Genomic DNA, 14841 nt, shown 5'->3' with positions numbered 1-14841 from the left:
TTGTGAAGGTGAAAGTGGGGGAAGGGAATTATCATGGCTTATTGTCTAATTATGGAAGTTGTTAATAAAAAGTTTACAAAAAGTAAAATACCTCTTCTAGAACTGGGGAGTGGTTTAAGGTGCTTATTTGCAAAACCTGCCAGCCAGATTCAAGGTCCTAGCACCCATGTAAAGCCAGATGCAAACTGGCACATGGATCTGTGTTCCCAAGGTGCCTCTGACAGTGACATTCTTTTGCAGTCTGGAAGTTTGTTGGCAATGGCATAAGACTCTGTCTTAAAGGTGACCTCAAAATTGTCCCCTAACCTCCACAATGTGCAACTATACACACCTGTACACACACACACACAATAAATAAAAGCAAAAAAAAAAATCCTGCTTTAATTTTGGTACTCAGTGATGAAATAAAATCAAAAGGCTACAGCAGTGATTGTTTCATGCCTTTCCAGTTAAATTTCACTTAGATTTTGTCCACTGAGAATATAAGAAATGCCTTTGACACTTACAGTTACCAAATCTAGTAATTAGTAAGCAATTTATGTGCGTTACCAACTAATAACATTTTCAGCAAACAAATCAATGTTTATTTCTTTTCTCTTTACTAGGTCACCTGTTCTATAATCAGAGTCCATACATGGACATGATTGCTAACAAATTACTGCTTGGGGCTATACTGAATAGATTGTAACTACATTATTGATAGCTCATCTTAACTGATAGGACCTAGAAGGATTTTAATATATTAATATTAATGACCAGAAAAAATAGTATCTCTTTTTTCACCTTTATGGTAGAAATTGCTGTCAAGCAGCTACTTACAAAAAAACGATATCCCATCTTATAGGAGTGGTAGTATCTGAATGACATCAGTGTCATCTTTCAGAGCAACAGAAACATTAGTTGTTTAATAGCAGATTGTATGTAACATACACATAGGCTTTTATTTTTGTAGAGGGATACCATAAATAAATCAATCTTTTAGAATTTCATTCAAAATTACAGTTCCTATTGAGAACATATTTGTGGCATGCAATCTTTTGCAGGGGGTGAGACTTCTGAGCCTTAGCCTCCAATAAAGGACATAGGGCAAATGATGGTCTCTCTCAATGACTTCTCAAACTTCTTTCAAGCAGTTGTAAGTGCACCCAAGGTAGCTATGCCAGAGAAACATAAAAGTGAGTGACAACTTTTATAGTTTCCTGTGGTAGTACTTTGGTTTGCTGTTTATTGATTGGCAGAAATTGTAACTTGAAATAAATTGAGGAAGTATGAAACAGTAAATGAGAGTAGTGTTCAGTCCTTGAAAATGCCCCCCCCCCCCACTGCCCAGTGGAGAACACTTGTAAAAATTTTAACTTTTTTTTTTTTTTGTCCTCTGTTCTGAATGCTCTCCTGAAAGGTATATAATGTTTCTCACAGTACCAAGACCATTTTCACAGTACAATAAAGAGATCTATTCATAAATTTTTGTTATTTTATAAATAAACAGATAATGACTTAAAAAAAATTTTTAACTTTTTACATAAGAGATATGCTTGAGGGCTGGAGAGATGGCTTAGCGGTTAAGCGCTTGCCTGTGAAGCCTAAGGACCCTGGTTCGAGGCTCGGTTCCCCAGGTCCCACGTTAGCCAGATGCACAAGGGGGCGCATGCGTCTGGAGTTCGTTTGCAGAGGCTGGAAGCCCTGGCGCGCCCATTCTCTCTCTTCCTCTATCTGTCTTTCTCTCTGTGTCTGTCGCTCTAAAATAAATAAATTAAAAAAAAAAAAAGATATGCTTGATCCATTCAAATTATCTTACAGGGAGGCAGAGATAGGAGGATCACTGTGAGTTCAAGGCCAGCCTGGAACTACAGAGGTCTACTATTATAGGTCAGTCTGGGCTAGAATGAGACCCTACCTTGAAAATACTATGTGTGCCAGGCGTGTTGGCGCATGCCTTTCATCCCAGCACTTGGGAGGCAGAGGTAGGAGGATCGCTGTGAGTTCAAGGCCACCCTGAGACTACATAGTGAATTCCAGGTCAGCCTGGGCTAGAGTGAGACCCTACCTCGAAAAAAAAAAAAAGAAAATACTATGTGTGTGTGCATATATATGCACACACATACATACATATATACACATACATATACATATACATACATACATATACATATATACCAAAAACCATTTTAAACTCAAAAAAGGCAAGCAAAACAATACTATCAAATTACTAATAAAGTAATTAACTATATTTCATTTCAAATTTTTGGTATATATTCATATGCTTCCTGTTATAATTTGTATTTTAATATTTCCATTTTTAACACTTGAAGCAAAAGTTTATGATCAAGCTAGAAATTCTCCATTAAAAAAATGACTTAATAGGGGCTGGAGAGATGGCTTAGCGGTTAAGCGCTTGCCTGTGAAGCCTAAGGACCCCGGTTCGAGGCTCGGTTCCCCAGGTCCCACGTTAGCCAGATGCACAAGGGGGCGCACGCGTCTGGAGTTCGTTGGCAGAGACTGGAAGCCCTGGCGTGCCCATTCTCTCTCCCTCTATCTGTCTTTCTCTCTCTGTCTGTCACTCTCAAATAAATAAATAAAAAATTAAAAAAAAAAAGTTTAAGCAGAGCCAGGCATGGCAGCACACGCCTTTAATCCCAGCACTTGGGAGGGAGATGTAGGAGAATCGCCACAAGTTTGAGGCCACCTTGAGACAATATAGTGAATTCCAGGTCAGCCTGGGCTAGAGTGAGACTCTACCTTGAAAAACAAAAACAAAAGACTTAATATGGACTGAAGAGGTGGCTTAGCAGTTAAGTTGGTTGCCTGCCAAGCCCCAGGACCCATGTAAGCCAGATGCATAGGTGTGTCTGGAATTAGTTTGCAGTGGCTGAAGGCCCTGGCATGCCCATTCTCTCACCTACTTCTCGTCCTGCATCTTTCTGTCTCAAATGAATTAAAAATTATTTTTGAAAAATGACTTAATGTTGTGAATAAGTGCAATATTTGTGTGAGTGAAAAATTCAAATGTCACCAAAGTTGCACATGAAAATTCTCCCTGTAATTTTTATCCTAATGGCAACAAAAGTCTTAGTTAGCCTTATCGAGACATTATATTTACATACATAAAATACTACCTCCTTTAAAAAATGTTAGCAGTTTTTGCAGTGTAAGTAAAAACACAGGGTAATATAGCATGCAAAGTATGAATGTTCCACAGAGGCCCCTTTAAAAAAATAACCTTATAGGCTATTGCTATTTATTAATTCAGTATCCTATGCCTATTGTTAATTATTTAAACTGCTTGTGTGTGTGTGTGTGTGTGTGTGTGTGTGTGTGTGTGTTACTTTACTATAAGAAACAACATTGCAACCAGTAACCTTGTACCTAAGTGATTTCACAGAGAGCAAGTATATCTGTGGGACATGTTTCTTGAATATGCTAAGTCAATGAGTATATAACTTTGAAACTTTGATAGCTATCATCCAGTTGCTATTGGTGAAGATTTACAGTGAATTTATACTCACCAACAACTTGAGTTTTTGTTTCCTCAATTTAAAAAACATGAGGGAGGGAGAAGGAGGCAAATCGAAAGAGAATGGGTATACCAGGGCCTCCAGCCACTCCAAATGAAACTCCAGACACATGTGCTATCTTGTGCATCTGGCTTATGTGGGTACTGGGGAATCAAATTGGGTCCTTAGGCTTTGCAGGTAAGTGCCTTAATCTCTAAGCCATCTCTCCAGCGCTTGTTTCCTTATTTTTAAAATTAATTTATTTGTGAGGAGAGAGAGTATGGGTGTGCCAGATGCACATGCTGCTCCAGATGGATATGCCACCTTTTGTGTCTGGCTTACATAGGCTGTGTGGGAATTGAACCCAAGCCAGCAGACTTTGGCAGCAAGCACAAACTCCACACAAACACACCCCCACCCCCGGTCCTTGAGGTAGGGTCTCGCTCTAGTCCAGGCTGACCTGGAATTCACTATGTAGTCTCAGGGTGGCCTTGAACTCACTGTGATCCTCCTATGCAAGCACACACCTTTCATCACTAAGCCAATCTTCCTAGTCCTGTTTTCTCATAATTTGACTATTGTATAATTAAACTTTCTTATCTATGCTAGTCTTCTAGGTGAAAAAAAATGGTAACAGTATTTTTGCATTTTTAATAGGAACAAAATTAAGTATCTTTTCTATGTTTAAGAAATACATATTTCCTTATGTGTGAACTGTATACTTTATATCATTTGTCCTTACTTGTTTCTTTGAGCTTTAGTTTTACTAATTTATGGGAACACCTCTGTATGAAACAAATGAATTCTTAAAAGTGAGCTATAGGTATTTCTTCCAGCTAGTCACTGCCTTTTGACTTGACTTGTGATTTTTTTGGTCATATATTTTAAAAACTCAAATTTATCTATTTAGATTTAGTGTCACATGACAAAAACACTTTTTACTCTGAGGTTATGAAGAAATTCTGATTTTTTACATGCAAATATTTGGCATTTCAGGAATTTTTGGCCATGTACAGTGTGGCATATGGATCCAACATTTTTAAGCTAGTCCAGTATCTGACTGAGAAACTTCACTGGTGTCATTCTTGGATTATCTTTCCACATGCATGTAGATCACATTTCTGTTTGCCCAGCCCAGAGATCACAACTCAGATTCCTGCAGAGACTAGGCAGGTTACATAAAAGGGTGAAGAGTGCCAGACAGGGAGTACAGCCAACTGGAAACGGCATGGCATACTTTTCTAAAGAGGACAGCCACTACCCGGCACCTGCTCATTACTTCTTTGCACAAATGCAATAGGCTCCAGGGTTGCCAAGTCTTTGTCAAGAGAAACTGGAAATATAGATTCTTTATATGTAAACTGTTGGCTTTAAAATGGTAACATTTAAAAAATTTAATACAGCCTTGGCTAAACAAAATACATTTTCAGGCCAGATTCAAGCCTTCCAATAATACCCTTGGCCAAGAATAAAACTTCCCACAGACAACTTTCCTATGAGAAAAATAAGTCTGATCATTTGGTGGCCTCAGAGTTTAGAGCCGGGGTCTGGAAACAGGAAAGTAAGGACCCCCCTATATAAGGCACAGTTTGGTACATGGGAATGTCAACATGGCCATTTATTACAGATCTTTTTTTTTAATTTTAAATTATGTACTTATTTCAAAATGACAAACCTACTGTGTTAACATAAATAACATGCATTTTACAAAACGTTTTGTTGACAACTTCCATAAATATAGACAATATGCCATAATCATAATTCCCTTCCATGAACTCTCCCCTTTGCCCCTCCCAAGTCTCCCTCCACTGAATCCCTTCTTGTTTTCAATTGGTACAGACCCCTTTTGACTCAGCGAATATTTGGATTAAAAAAAATGAGCTCTTAAAATCTCCAATTCTTCCATTCTCATTTTACGAAGGCAACAGAGCATGTTAGGGGAAGAATAATTGTTATAATTGTTTAGCTAGTGATTCTGGGGCAGAAATTGTGGCACAAGCTTTGCTCTTCCTTTCATTGCTGGTGGCAGGGGACAGCGAGCGACTGTTTGCTTTACAACCTGTGCAATGCAATTAGCTCAGCATCTTTAGTGGGATAAAATCTGTGCCAATGAAAGTTTCCGGAATATAAGTCTCTTCCGGTCAGAGAATCATTTGTGGATGTTAATGGGTATGGATGCCCCCCGGATCCAGGTTTGGGAGAACTTAGGACCTACAAGGATTTGAAGGATATGATGAACAAAATAATGTCATTGCAAAGTTTCATAATTACTCAGGGGCCCATTTAAGTAGAGGACCTTTAAGTTCAAGTTTTACATTGAAGTCATCTTCTGGCCCTACAGTTGTGTGCTAAGAGCTCTTCCAATCCCACGACATGGCTTTTAAGGAACAGTTATCTCCCACGTCTACGAAGGAGCTATGTAGGGCACAAGTAAGTTAAATACCGCGGCGGCTCCAATGCCCTCATCTCTGCACGTCCTACGATGCGGTCCTGTGGCTCGAGGTTTACGGGATCGGGAGGGGAAGACAGAGGGAAACCCAAGGAGACCACTGGGGAGCATGTGCGGATCAGCCCCCATGCCACGCACCCTCGGCGCGCTCAGTTCCCAGGAGAGGCGCGCTCGCCTCCGGGTCCCCGGGTCCCCCGCACCCCCCGCGCCCGGCCGGCGCCTCGGCCCGCTCGGCGGCGCGCATGCTCCGTGCCTGTCTTCTCCGGCGACTCCGGGGATCTGGAGCGCCCGGGCCGAGGGGGCGGGCCGACCCCGGGACTGCAGGGCCCCGGAGCTCAGCGGCGGCCTCGCGGCGGCTCGCGGGAGGGCGAAGGCTCGCTCTCCGGGCGTGTGCGCGCTCCCGGCCGGTCCCCGGGGCCCTGCGGAGGTGACTCGGGCGGGCCGGGCCGGGCCAGGCCGGGCAGGGGCGGGCGGCGCTGCCTGCGCTGAGGGCGGGGATGAGGCGATGAGGAGACGCGGAGCAGCCGACGCTGTGCGCCCGCCACGGCCGTAACGGGAGTCTGGCCAAGCGGCCCCCGTGGGCCGGGCAGCGCTCTTCAGACAAAGGAGCCGCGGGGAGAGCGGGGCAGCCGGCCCGGGCTGACTGACGGCGCAGCCGCCGCGCTTCCTCCGAGGGCGCAGCACGAGCGGCCAGGTCCGCCGCGCTCCTCCGAGGAAAGCCTCCGCCGCTACCCCCGCCCGCCCGCCCGCCGGTCGGCGCCGCCCCCGAGCGCTTCGGCCGTCTCCGCGGCCCGGGCGGGAGGCGGCGGCCGCCGGCGAGGCGAGGCGAGGCGAGGCGAGGCGGTCCCCGTGCCCTGCCTGTCAGGTCACCGACCCGGCCCGGCCCGGCCCGGAGCAGCCCGCGGGCCGCCCCCGATGCGGAGGCGCTGCCGCCGGGGCCATGCAGCAGGCGCCGCAGCCCTACGAGTTCTTCAGCGAGGAAAACAGCCCGAAATGGCGGGGACTGTTGGTCTCTGCTCTGCGGAAGGTCAGTGCTGGGGCCCCGGGCGGACGACGGGGCCGAGGGAGGCGCCGCGCAGGGCCGGGGGCTTGGGTCGCCTGGGCCGGGAGGTCGCCCGAGTTCTAACGGGGAAGCTGCTGGGGTCCTCCGGGCTCGGGGTCCGGGGGGCAGAGCTCTGGCTGGCCACCGACGGGCGCGGGGGGGGGGGCGTTCATTATTGCCTGTTGCATCCTGAAGAACGTTTTCTCAACTTTCTTTTTCCTCCCTCCTCCTCTGTCGCTCTCTCTCCCCCACCCCCTCGCTCTTTCTTTTTGGCCTGGTCCCGGAAGAAAGGTTTTGTTATGATCATAAAACTGGATTTCATGTTGCAGTCATTTCGTCAGGCAACTTCCGCCGTTGACCAATTTGTTGTCCTCAGGCTGGATTCGGGCAAGAGAAAGTCCAGCTGGTGTTTAGACAGATTCTAAAACAAAAACGCGTTTTCAGACACAGTAATTACGTTTAATTACATTCTTGGGCGCGGAGGGGGGGGGATGTACACCCCAGGCGATTTGCTTGACAAAGTTGTGCATTCGCGTATGAGGCAGAGTTGTTTTTTTTTTTTTTTTTTTAATATGGATGTATTTCACATGTGTGAAATGTCATGAGTCATAATATTCATTTTACAGTTCTCGAGGTAAATCTAAAGTGCCTCCCCACTTCTTGCAGAATTCTTACCTGAATGCAAGGCATTGCTTTCATTAACTTTAGACGTTTTCTTCACTGTGATTAGAACTTCGAATCACTTTTAACAGATAAGGAGCACTCATGCAGATCAGTCTTTGGACTATTCCTGGAGGTGTGCATCTACCCTGTACAGGTATCAGTCTTCCTCTGTGAATTTAGACAATTAAAAAGTGATAAATCCTTTTGTAAATCAGACAACATTAAAGACTGTACTTGGTTCAGGGCTAGCTGTCATGCTCCTGAACATGGCCTTTCTTGACCAGTGATTCAAACTTCTGCCTTCTGTGCAAAATAAACATTAATAAAAATTTAAATAACAAAAGACCATTTGCTTAAAAGACTACAGTTGAGAAAATAATTCATCATGTATTAAATTTCTAAGAATGGAAAGAAGTACTGTATTTTAAAGGTAAAAACGTTTTCGTCATACTTTCAGAATGCCAAAATTTCCTTTGTCATAATTCTTATAAGGAGGTAGTGCTTGCCTTGGGGCACACAGCAAATCCACATCTTAAAACATTATTTATTAATTTATTTACTTGAGACAAAGAAGGAGAGAGAGAGAATGGGCGCGTACACCAGGGCCTCTAGCCACTGCAGACGAACTCCAGACTCTTGTACCACTTTGTGCATCTGGCTTAAGTGGGTCCTGGGAAATCAACCTGAAGTCCTTTGGCTTTTAGGCAAGCGCCTTAACCGCTAAGTCATATCTCTAGCCCCAAATCCACATCTTTATAAAGAACTTGGTAGAAATGACTATCATTTTGATGATATACCAGATACCCAAATAATAAGTGGACCTAACATGTGCAGCCCAGTTGTGTAAGGAGAGACAGCAGAAATGGAACGTGTGTTGAGTGGTGATAAGGAACTCTGTCTTAGAAAGAGGAGGAAATACTTAGATGGTAATTAGCCCTCCTACCACACAAACAGGTGGGTGACCTTAGCTAACCCTATATTGTGTGATGCAATTCATTAGTACATTTGATAGCAAAATAGTATGTGAGTATAGGTGGCTTTGACTATAATAATACTTCATATACAAATACATATTTGTCAAGTTAGATTAGAAACAAAACCAGGACCAACATGTATTCCTAATTCATTGCTTTGGCCCTACTACTTTGCATTTATGTTACACTTGTTTCCCAGGTGTGTTGTAGATAATGTTACTGTATTCCACAGTCATGTTATATACTTTATTGCTTTTTTTTTTTTTTTTTTTTTTGAAGTAGGGTTTCACTGTAGCTCAGGCTGACCTGGAATTCACTATGTAGTCTCAAGATGGCCTTGAACTCACAGTGATCCTCTTACCTCTGCTTTCCAAGTGCTGGGATTAAAGAAGTGTGCCACCGTGCCTGGCTGAGAACTTTTTTTTATTGATTGACAATTTCATGCATATAAATTACATATTTTGATCACGTTCACCTCCATTACTCCCTCTTATCCCTTTCCACTCTTGCTGAACTCATCTAGACCCTCCTTCTACTTCCATGTCTTTTTTTTTGTAACTCACTGAATTTACTATAGCTGTCTGCATAAGCATATGTGTGGGTTATTTACTGGCTCATGGGCAACTTATCTGTCTACACCAGTGAAGCAAATGAGTTCCCCTCCATAAGCAATTATTAACGGCCAATAGCTCTTCATGGAGGTCAAGAGCCTCATGTGCATTGGTCCAGGGCTAGCTGTCATGCTTCTGAATATGGGCTTTCTATACCAGTGATTCAGATTCAATCCCTTCTGCTTTCTGTGCAAAATAAACATGAATAAAGTGCCCCCTTTACCGACCATGATAGGCCCACTCTTGTGCAGGACTTGTGCAAGTAACCACAGCTGCTGTGAATTCACAAATGCAAAGGCCATGTCATGTCTGGAAGACAGCATTCCATAGCACTCCTCCTTACCCTCTGGCTTTTGCATTCTTTCAGTCCCCTTTACACAGTGTTCCCTGAGCCATGGAGAGGGTGATATAAATGTCCTACACTGAGCACTCAACAGTCACTTATTCTCATTTGAGTTAGGAGTCTTCATTAGCTGCCACCAACTACAAAAAGAAGCTTCTCTGATTTATGCTGAGAGTAGCACTAATCTGTGGGTATAAATATAAATATTTAGAAGGGAGTTTGACATTATGTTCATTGAACAAAGCAACAGTAGTAGCTTCTCCATCAGGGTCTGTGACCTACTCAGCCATGGACTTTTGACCAGGTTTGCAGAACCATGTATGCATTCCTTCCTGTGGAGTGGGTCTCAGATTCAATCAGAAAGGGTTGGTTACCCCCAATACAATCATGCCGCTATTGCACCAGTGGACACATCTTGCCTGGCAGATCAGTTGTGGCACACACAGGGGCCACAGCTGGGTAAACTGCTCATGATATTCTTCACACAGCACCCTGTATAGCAACTTCCATTACTATAAAAGTTATCTAGCAGGGAGGAAGCTTCCAGCTCAGTTCCAACTTCATTTCTCTATATCCTACACCTGAAGATGTGGTTTCTTCAGCAATAGGGACTTGCTATCTAGTTTTGGTGGGTAGCTCTGCAGTGGCAATAGCCTGTATTTTATTAGGGACCTCTTAGCCTCCCTGACCAACAACTCATAGGAAGGTGTTTCAACCTGGCACTGGGATGGAAAACCTTTTTTATAGTTTTGGAAAAATTTTGGTGGAAGTCATTCATATTTTATGCAGTATGATATATTCAAGCTATGAGCATTCATTTTAATATTTGTTGAATACAATTTAAGTACTTGGTACTGTGCAAATAATACAAAGATTAACTTACAAAAGTAAAGCCTATGTTCTAAAGATACTTACGACTTAGGCCAAAAATTCTAAGAGTTAAAAGCTTCGGTTTGTGTAAATGAACATTTTGACCTCAGATTTCTTACTTTTTTTTTTGATTTTTTGAGGTAGGGTCTCACTGTGGCCCAGGCTGACCTGGAATTCACTATGTAGTCTCAGGGTGGCCTCGAACTCATGGCGATCCTCCTTCCTCTGCCTCCCGAGTGCTGGGATTAAAGGCGTGCGTCACCACGCCTGGCTGTTTTTTTTAATGTTTTATTTATTTATTTATTTATTTGAGAGAGAAAGAGGTGGGGGGGTGCAGGGAGAGAGAGAGAGACAGAGAGAGAGAGAGAGAGAATGGTCATTCCAGGGCCTCCAGCCACTGCAAACAAACTCCAGATGCATGTGCCCCCTTGTGCATCTGGCTTACATGGGTCCTGGAGAGTCATACTGGGGTCCTTAGGCTTCACAGGCAAGCGCCTTAACTGCTAAGCCATCTCTCCAGCCCTTACTTTGTATTTTTTTTTGAGGTTGGGTCTGACTCTAGCTCAGGTTGACCTGGAAGTACTATGTAGTCTCAGGGTGGCCTTGAACTTTCAATGATCCTCCTCCTTCTGTCTCCCTCCCAAGTGTTGGGATTAAAGGTGTGCACCACCATGCCCGGCTCACCTCAGATTTCTATAAGAGGTGTGTGTGTGTGTGTGTGTGTGTGTGTGTGTGTGTGCGCTTGTGCATGTGTGTAAAAGAAACATAGTTAATTTATTTGGGTCTGACAGGTGAGTACACTTAGTAGTCTTGCTGAAATCAGTGAAACTTTTCAGAAAGGTAAAAATTATAATTATTATATAAAATGTCACTAGCACATATCAGTTATTTCAATTTTTTAGCCCCCTGAATCAAGGTCTCCTGTAATCTAGGTTGGTCTCAAACATGCTGTGTAGCTGGTCATGAGCTTGAACTTCTAGCCTTGCTTCCACCCCTAGTGCTGAGATTATAGGTATGTGTCACCATGCCTGGGTTTATGTGGTGCTAAAGATCCAACACATGGCTTCAAGCAAGCTAGATACCAATTGATCTACTCCTCATTATTATTTAAAAAAGTATCTAACAAGATGTTAAAGCCATTGATGTGTATATTTGAATATTTATAGGACCCTTAATAAAGATTAAGATTGTTGGGTTAGATGTAGAATTAGTGAATTTTCTTTTTTTTATTAACAACTTCCACAATTGTAGACAATAAACCATAATAATTCCCTCTCCCTCCCACTTTCCTCTTCACAACTCCACTTTCCATCACATCCCCTCCCCTTCTCAGTCTCTCTTTTATTTTGATGTCATCTTTTCCTCCTATTATGAGGGTCTTCTTTAGATAGTGACAGGTACTATAAGGTCATGGATAGCCAGGCTATTTTGTGTCTGGAAGAGTGCATTGTAAGGAGTCCTACCCTTCCTTTGGCTCTTACATTCTTTCTGCTACCTCTTCCACAACAGATCCTAAGCCATGGAAGGTGTGATAGAGATGATTCAGTGCTGAGCAGTCCTCTGTCACTTCTTCTCATCACTATGGTGCCTTTTGAGTCATCTGAGATGTCACCACCATCTGAAAAGAGAAGCTTCTCTAACCAAAAGTGAGAGTAGCATTAATATGTGGGCATGAACATTAAGGGAAGTGCTTACTGGGCAGTTTTGTGAGCATAATATTTACTCAGAGATTACATCCCTAGGGCTTATGAATTCCCCTTGTCATAGGTTTTTGTTATCAAGCATGTAGACCCTCCTATGGAGTGGGCCTCCAGTCCAATTAAGAGGGCAGTTGTTTTCCCCCCATAACAGACATACCACTATTGCATCCATTGTGGTCCAACTTAAGGCTTGCAGTGTCCACTGTTATTTATTTCCACTGATGGCTTCTCTCTGTCCCATGGAGCTGCATGCAATGTAGCGTTTTCTAGCTTTCTGTCAGCTTGTCTACATGGAGGAAGTTTTCAGCTCTGCTCCAGTAAGATTTCTCAGTGACTTTGCAGCCCAACCATGTGGAGTCTTCAGTAATCGGGTCTTACAATCTATTGCTGGTGGGAAACCAAGAGCCTTGGCAATAGCCTGTAATGTTTTCTCCCTGGCCAACAACTCACTAGATTGTATCCCATCCCTGGCACTGAAAATTTCTGGTAACAATCTGGCTTCTGGGTACACCATTGTCCAAAAAAGTAGGCTTCCATATGACTTATTCATACTGTCTTAGATTTTGATTAACCCTTCCCTCACCCCTCCTTTACTCAGTCACTTCCCTGATCTCACTTAGACCTTTCCACCCCCAATAATCTCTTCATCTGCTCACATATATATCAATACCACTCCCTTAAGTCTCCTTCCTCCCTTGTAGTCCCTTTCTAGCTTACTGTCTTCTGATACCAAGTTTTATTCCAACTCACATACAAGTCCAAAAATCTGTAGCTAGGCTCCACATATGAGAGAGAATATGTGGTGCTTGGCTTTCTGGGCTTGGGTTACCTCACTAAGCATAATCCTTTCCAGGTCCATCCATTTCCCTGAAAATTTCATTTTGCTTTACTGCTGAATAGAATCCATTGTATAAAAGTACTATATCTTCATTATTCACTCATCAGTTTAAGGGTATCTAGACTGTTTCCATTTCTTAGCTATTGTGAATAGAGTGGCAATAAACATGGATGTGCAAGTATCTCTAAGGCAGTGAGATGAGTTGTTAGGATATATAGCTAGGAGTGGTATAGCTTTGTCCTATGTAAATCTATTTTTAGCTGTCTCTGGAACCTCCACATTGATTTCTACAATGGTTGTTCCAGATTACATTCCCACTGACAGTATAGAAGGGTTCCTCCTTTTCTGTATCTTCACCAGCATTTATTATGGTTTGATTTTTTAATGATAGCCATTCTGACAGGAATAAGTTAGAATCTCAGAGTAGTTTTAATTTGAATTTCCTGATGGCTAAGAATGTAGAACATTTTTTTAGATGTTTATAGGCCATCTGTATTTCTTCTTTTGAGAGCTCTGTATTTAGTTCCATAGCCCATTTTTAATTGGGTTGTTTGATTTATTATTTAGTTTTTTGAATTCTTTGTGCATCCTGGATATTAATCCTCTGTCAGATGCATAGCTGGCAAAGATTTTCTCCCATTCTATAGGTTACTTCTTTGCTCTATTCACAGTGTCCTTTGCTGTACAGCTTTGTAATTTCATGAGGTCCCAGTGGTTGATTAGTGGTTTTATTTCCTGAGCAACTGGGGTTACATTCAGAAAGTTATTGCCTATGCCAATATGTTGAAGGGTTTCCTTTACTTTTTCCTGTAGCAGTTTCAGAGTTTCTGGTCTGATATTAAGGTCTTTGATTCATTTGGACTTAATTCTTGTGCATGGAGAGAGATAAGGATCTATTTTCATCTTTCTATGTATAGATATCCAGTTTTCCCAGCACCATTTGTTGAAGAGGCTTTCTTTTTTTCAATGAGTATTTTTGGCATTTTTGTTGGAGATCAGGTGGCTGTAGCTACCAGGACTTACATCTGGGTCTTCTATCCTGTTCCATTGATCTACATGTCTGTTTTGTGCCGGTACCATGCTGTTTGATACCCTGGCTCTGTAGTGTAGGTTAAAATCAGGTATGGTGAAACCACTAGCCTTATTTTTTAAAAAAAATATTTTATTTTTATTTATTTACTTATTTGACAGAGAAAGGAAGAGAGAGAGAGAGAGAGAGAGAGAGAGAGAAAGAATAGGTGTGCCAGGGCCTCCAGCCACTGCAAATGAACTCCAAACACGTGTGCCCCCTTGTGCATCTGGCTAACGTGGGTCCTGAGGAATCAAACCTGGGTCCTTTGGCTTTGCAGGCAAATGCCTTAATGGCTAAGCCATCCCTCCAGCCCCACCAGCCTTATTTTTATTGCTCAAGTTGTTTTGGATATTGTAGATTTTTTGTGCTTCCAAATGATTTTTTTTAGATTATTTTCTATTTCTCTGAAGAAGGCCATTGGAATTTTGATGGAGATTGCTTTAAATGTGTAGATTGCTTTCAATAAGATTGACATTTTCACAATATTGATTTTTCCAGTCCAAGAACATGGATGTATTTCCATTTCCTAGTGTCTTCAGCAATTTCTGTCTTGAGTGAAATTAGTAAATTTTCTACATGAACATAAAGAATAAGTTTTGGGTTATTTTTTCCATTGGCTAGAAATTATTTCCATACTGACCAAACAATTCTATAAATTTATCTTATTGACTTGTTAAGTAGTGTAGTTAATAGAAAGTAACCAAAAGTTTAAGCAGAGCAAGGCGTGGCAACGTAGTCCTTTAATTCCAGCATTTGGTAGGCAAAGTGTAGGAGGATTACCGTGA

General features: G+C 42.5%; 1 protein-coding gene across 1 annotated transcript in view; it reads left to right on the top strand.

Moving 5' to 3' along the window:
* The first annotated feature begins 6847 nt into the window (after positions 1-6847).
* The window catches only part of Sos2 (SOS Ras/Rho guanine nucleotide exchange factor 2), a 114971-nt gene continuing 106977 nt past the window's right edge, over positions 6848-14841 (top strand). Inside the window, exon 1 of the mRNA XM_004649163.2 lies at positions 6848-6970. Within this exon, the coding sequence (XP_004649220.1) occupies positions 6884-6970 (87 nt within the window). The 5' untranslated portion in view covers positions 6848-6883. The remainder of the gene's footprint in view (positions 6971-14841) is intronic.

Source organism: Jaculus jaculus, chromosome 7 (assembly GCF_020740685.1).
Source record: "Jaculus jaculus isolate mJacJac1 chromosome 7, mJacJac1.mat.Y.cur, whole genome shotgun sequence".
Lineage (NCBI taxonomy): Eukaryota > Metazoa > Chordata > Mammalia > Rodentia > Dipodidae > Jaculus > Jaculus jaculus.
This window is presented reverse-complemented; position numbering and strand designations above follow the sequence as displayed.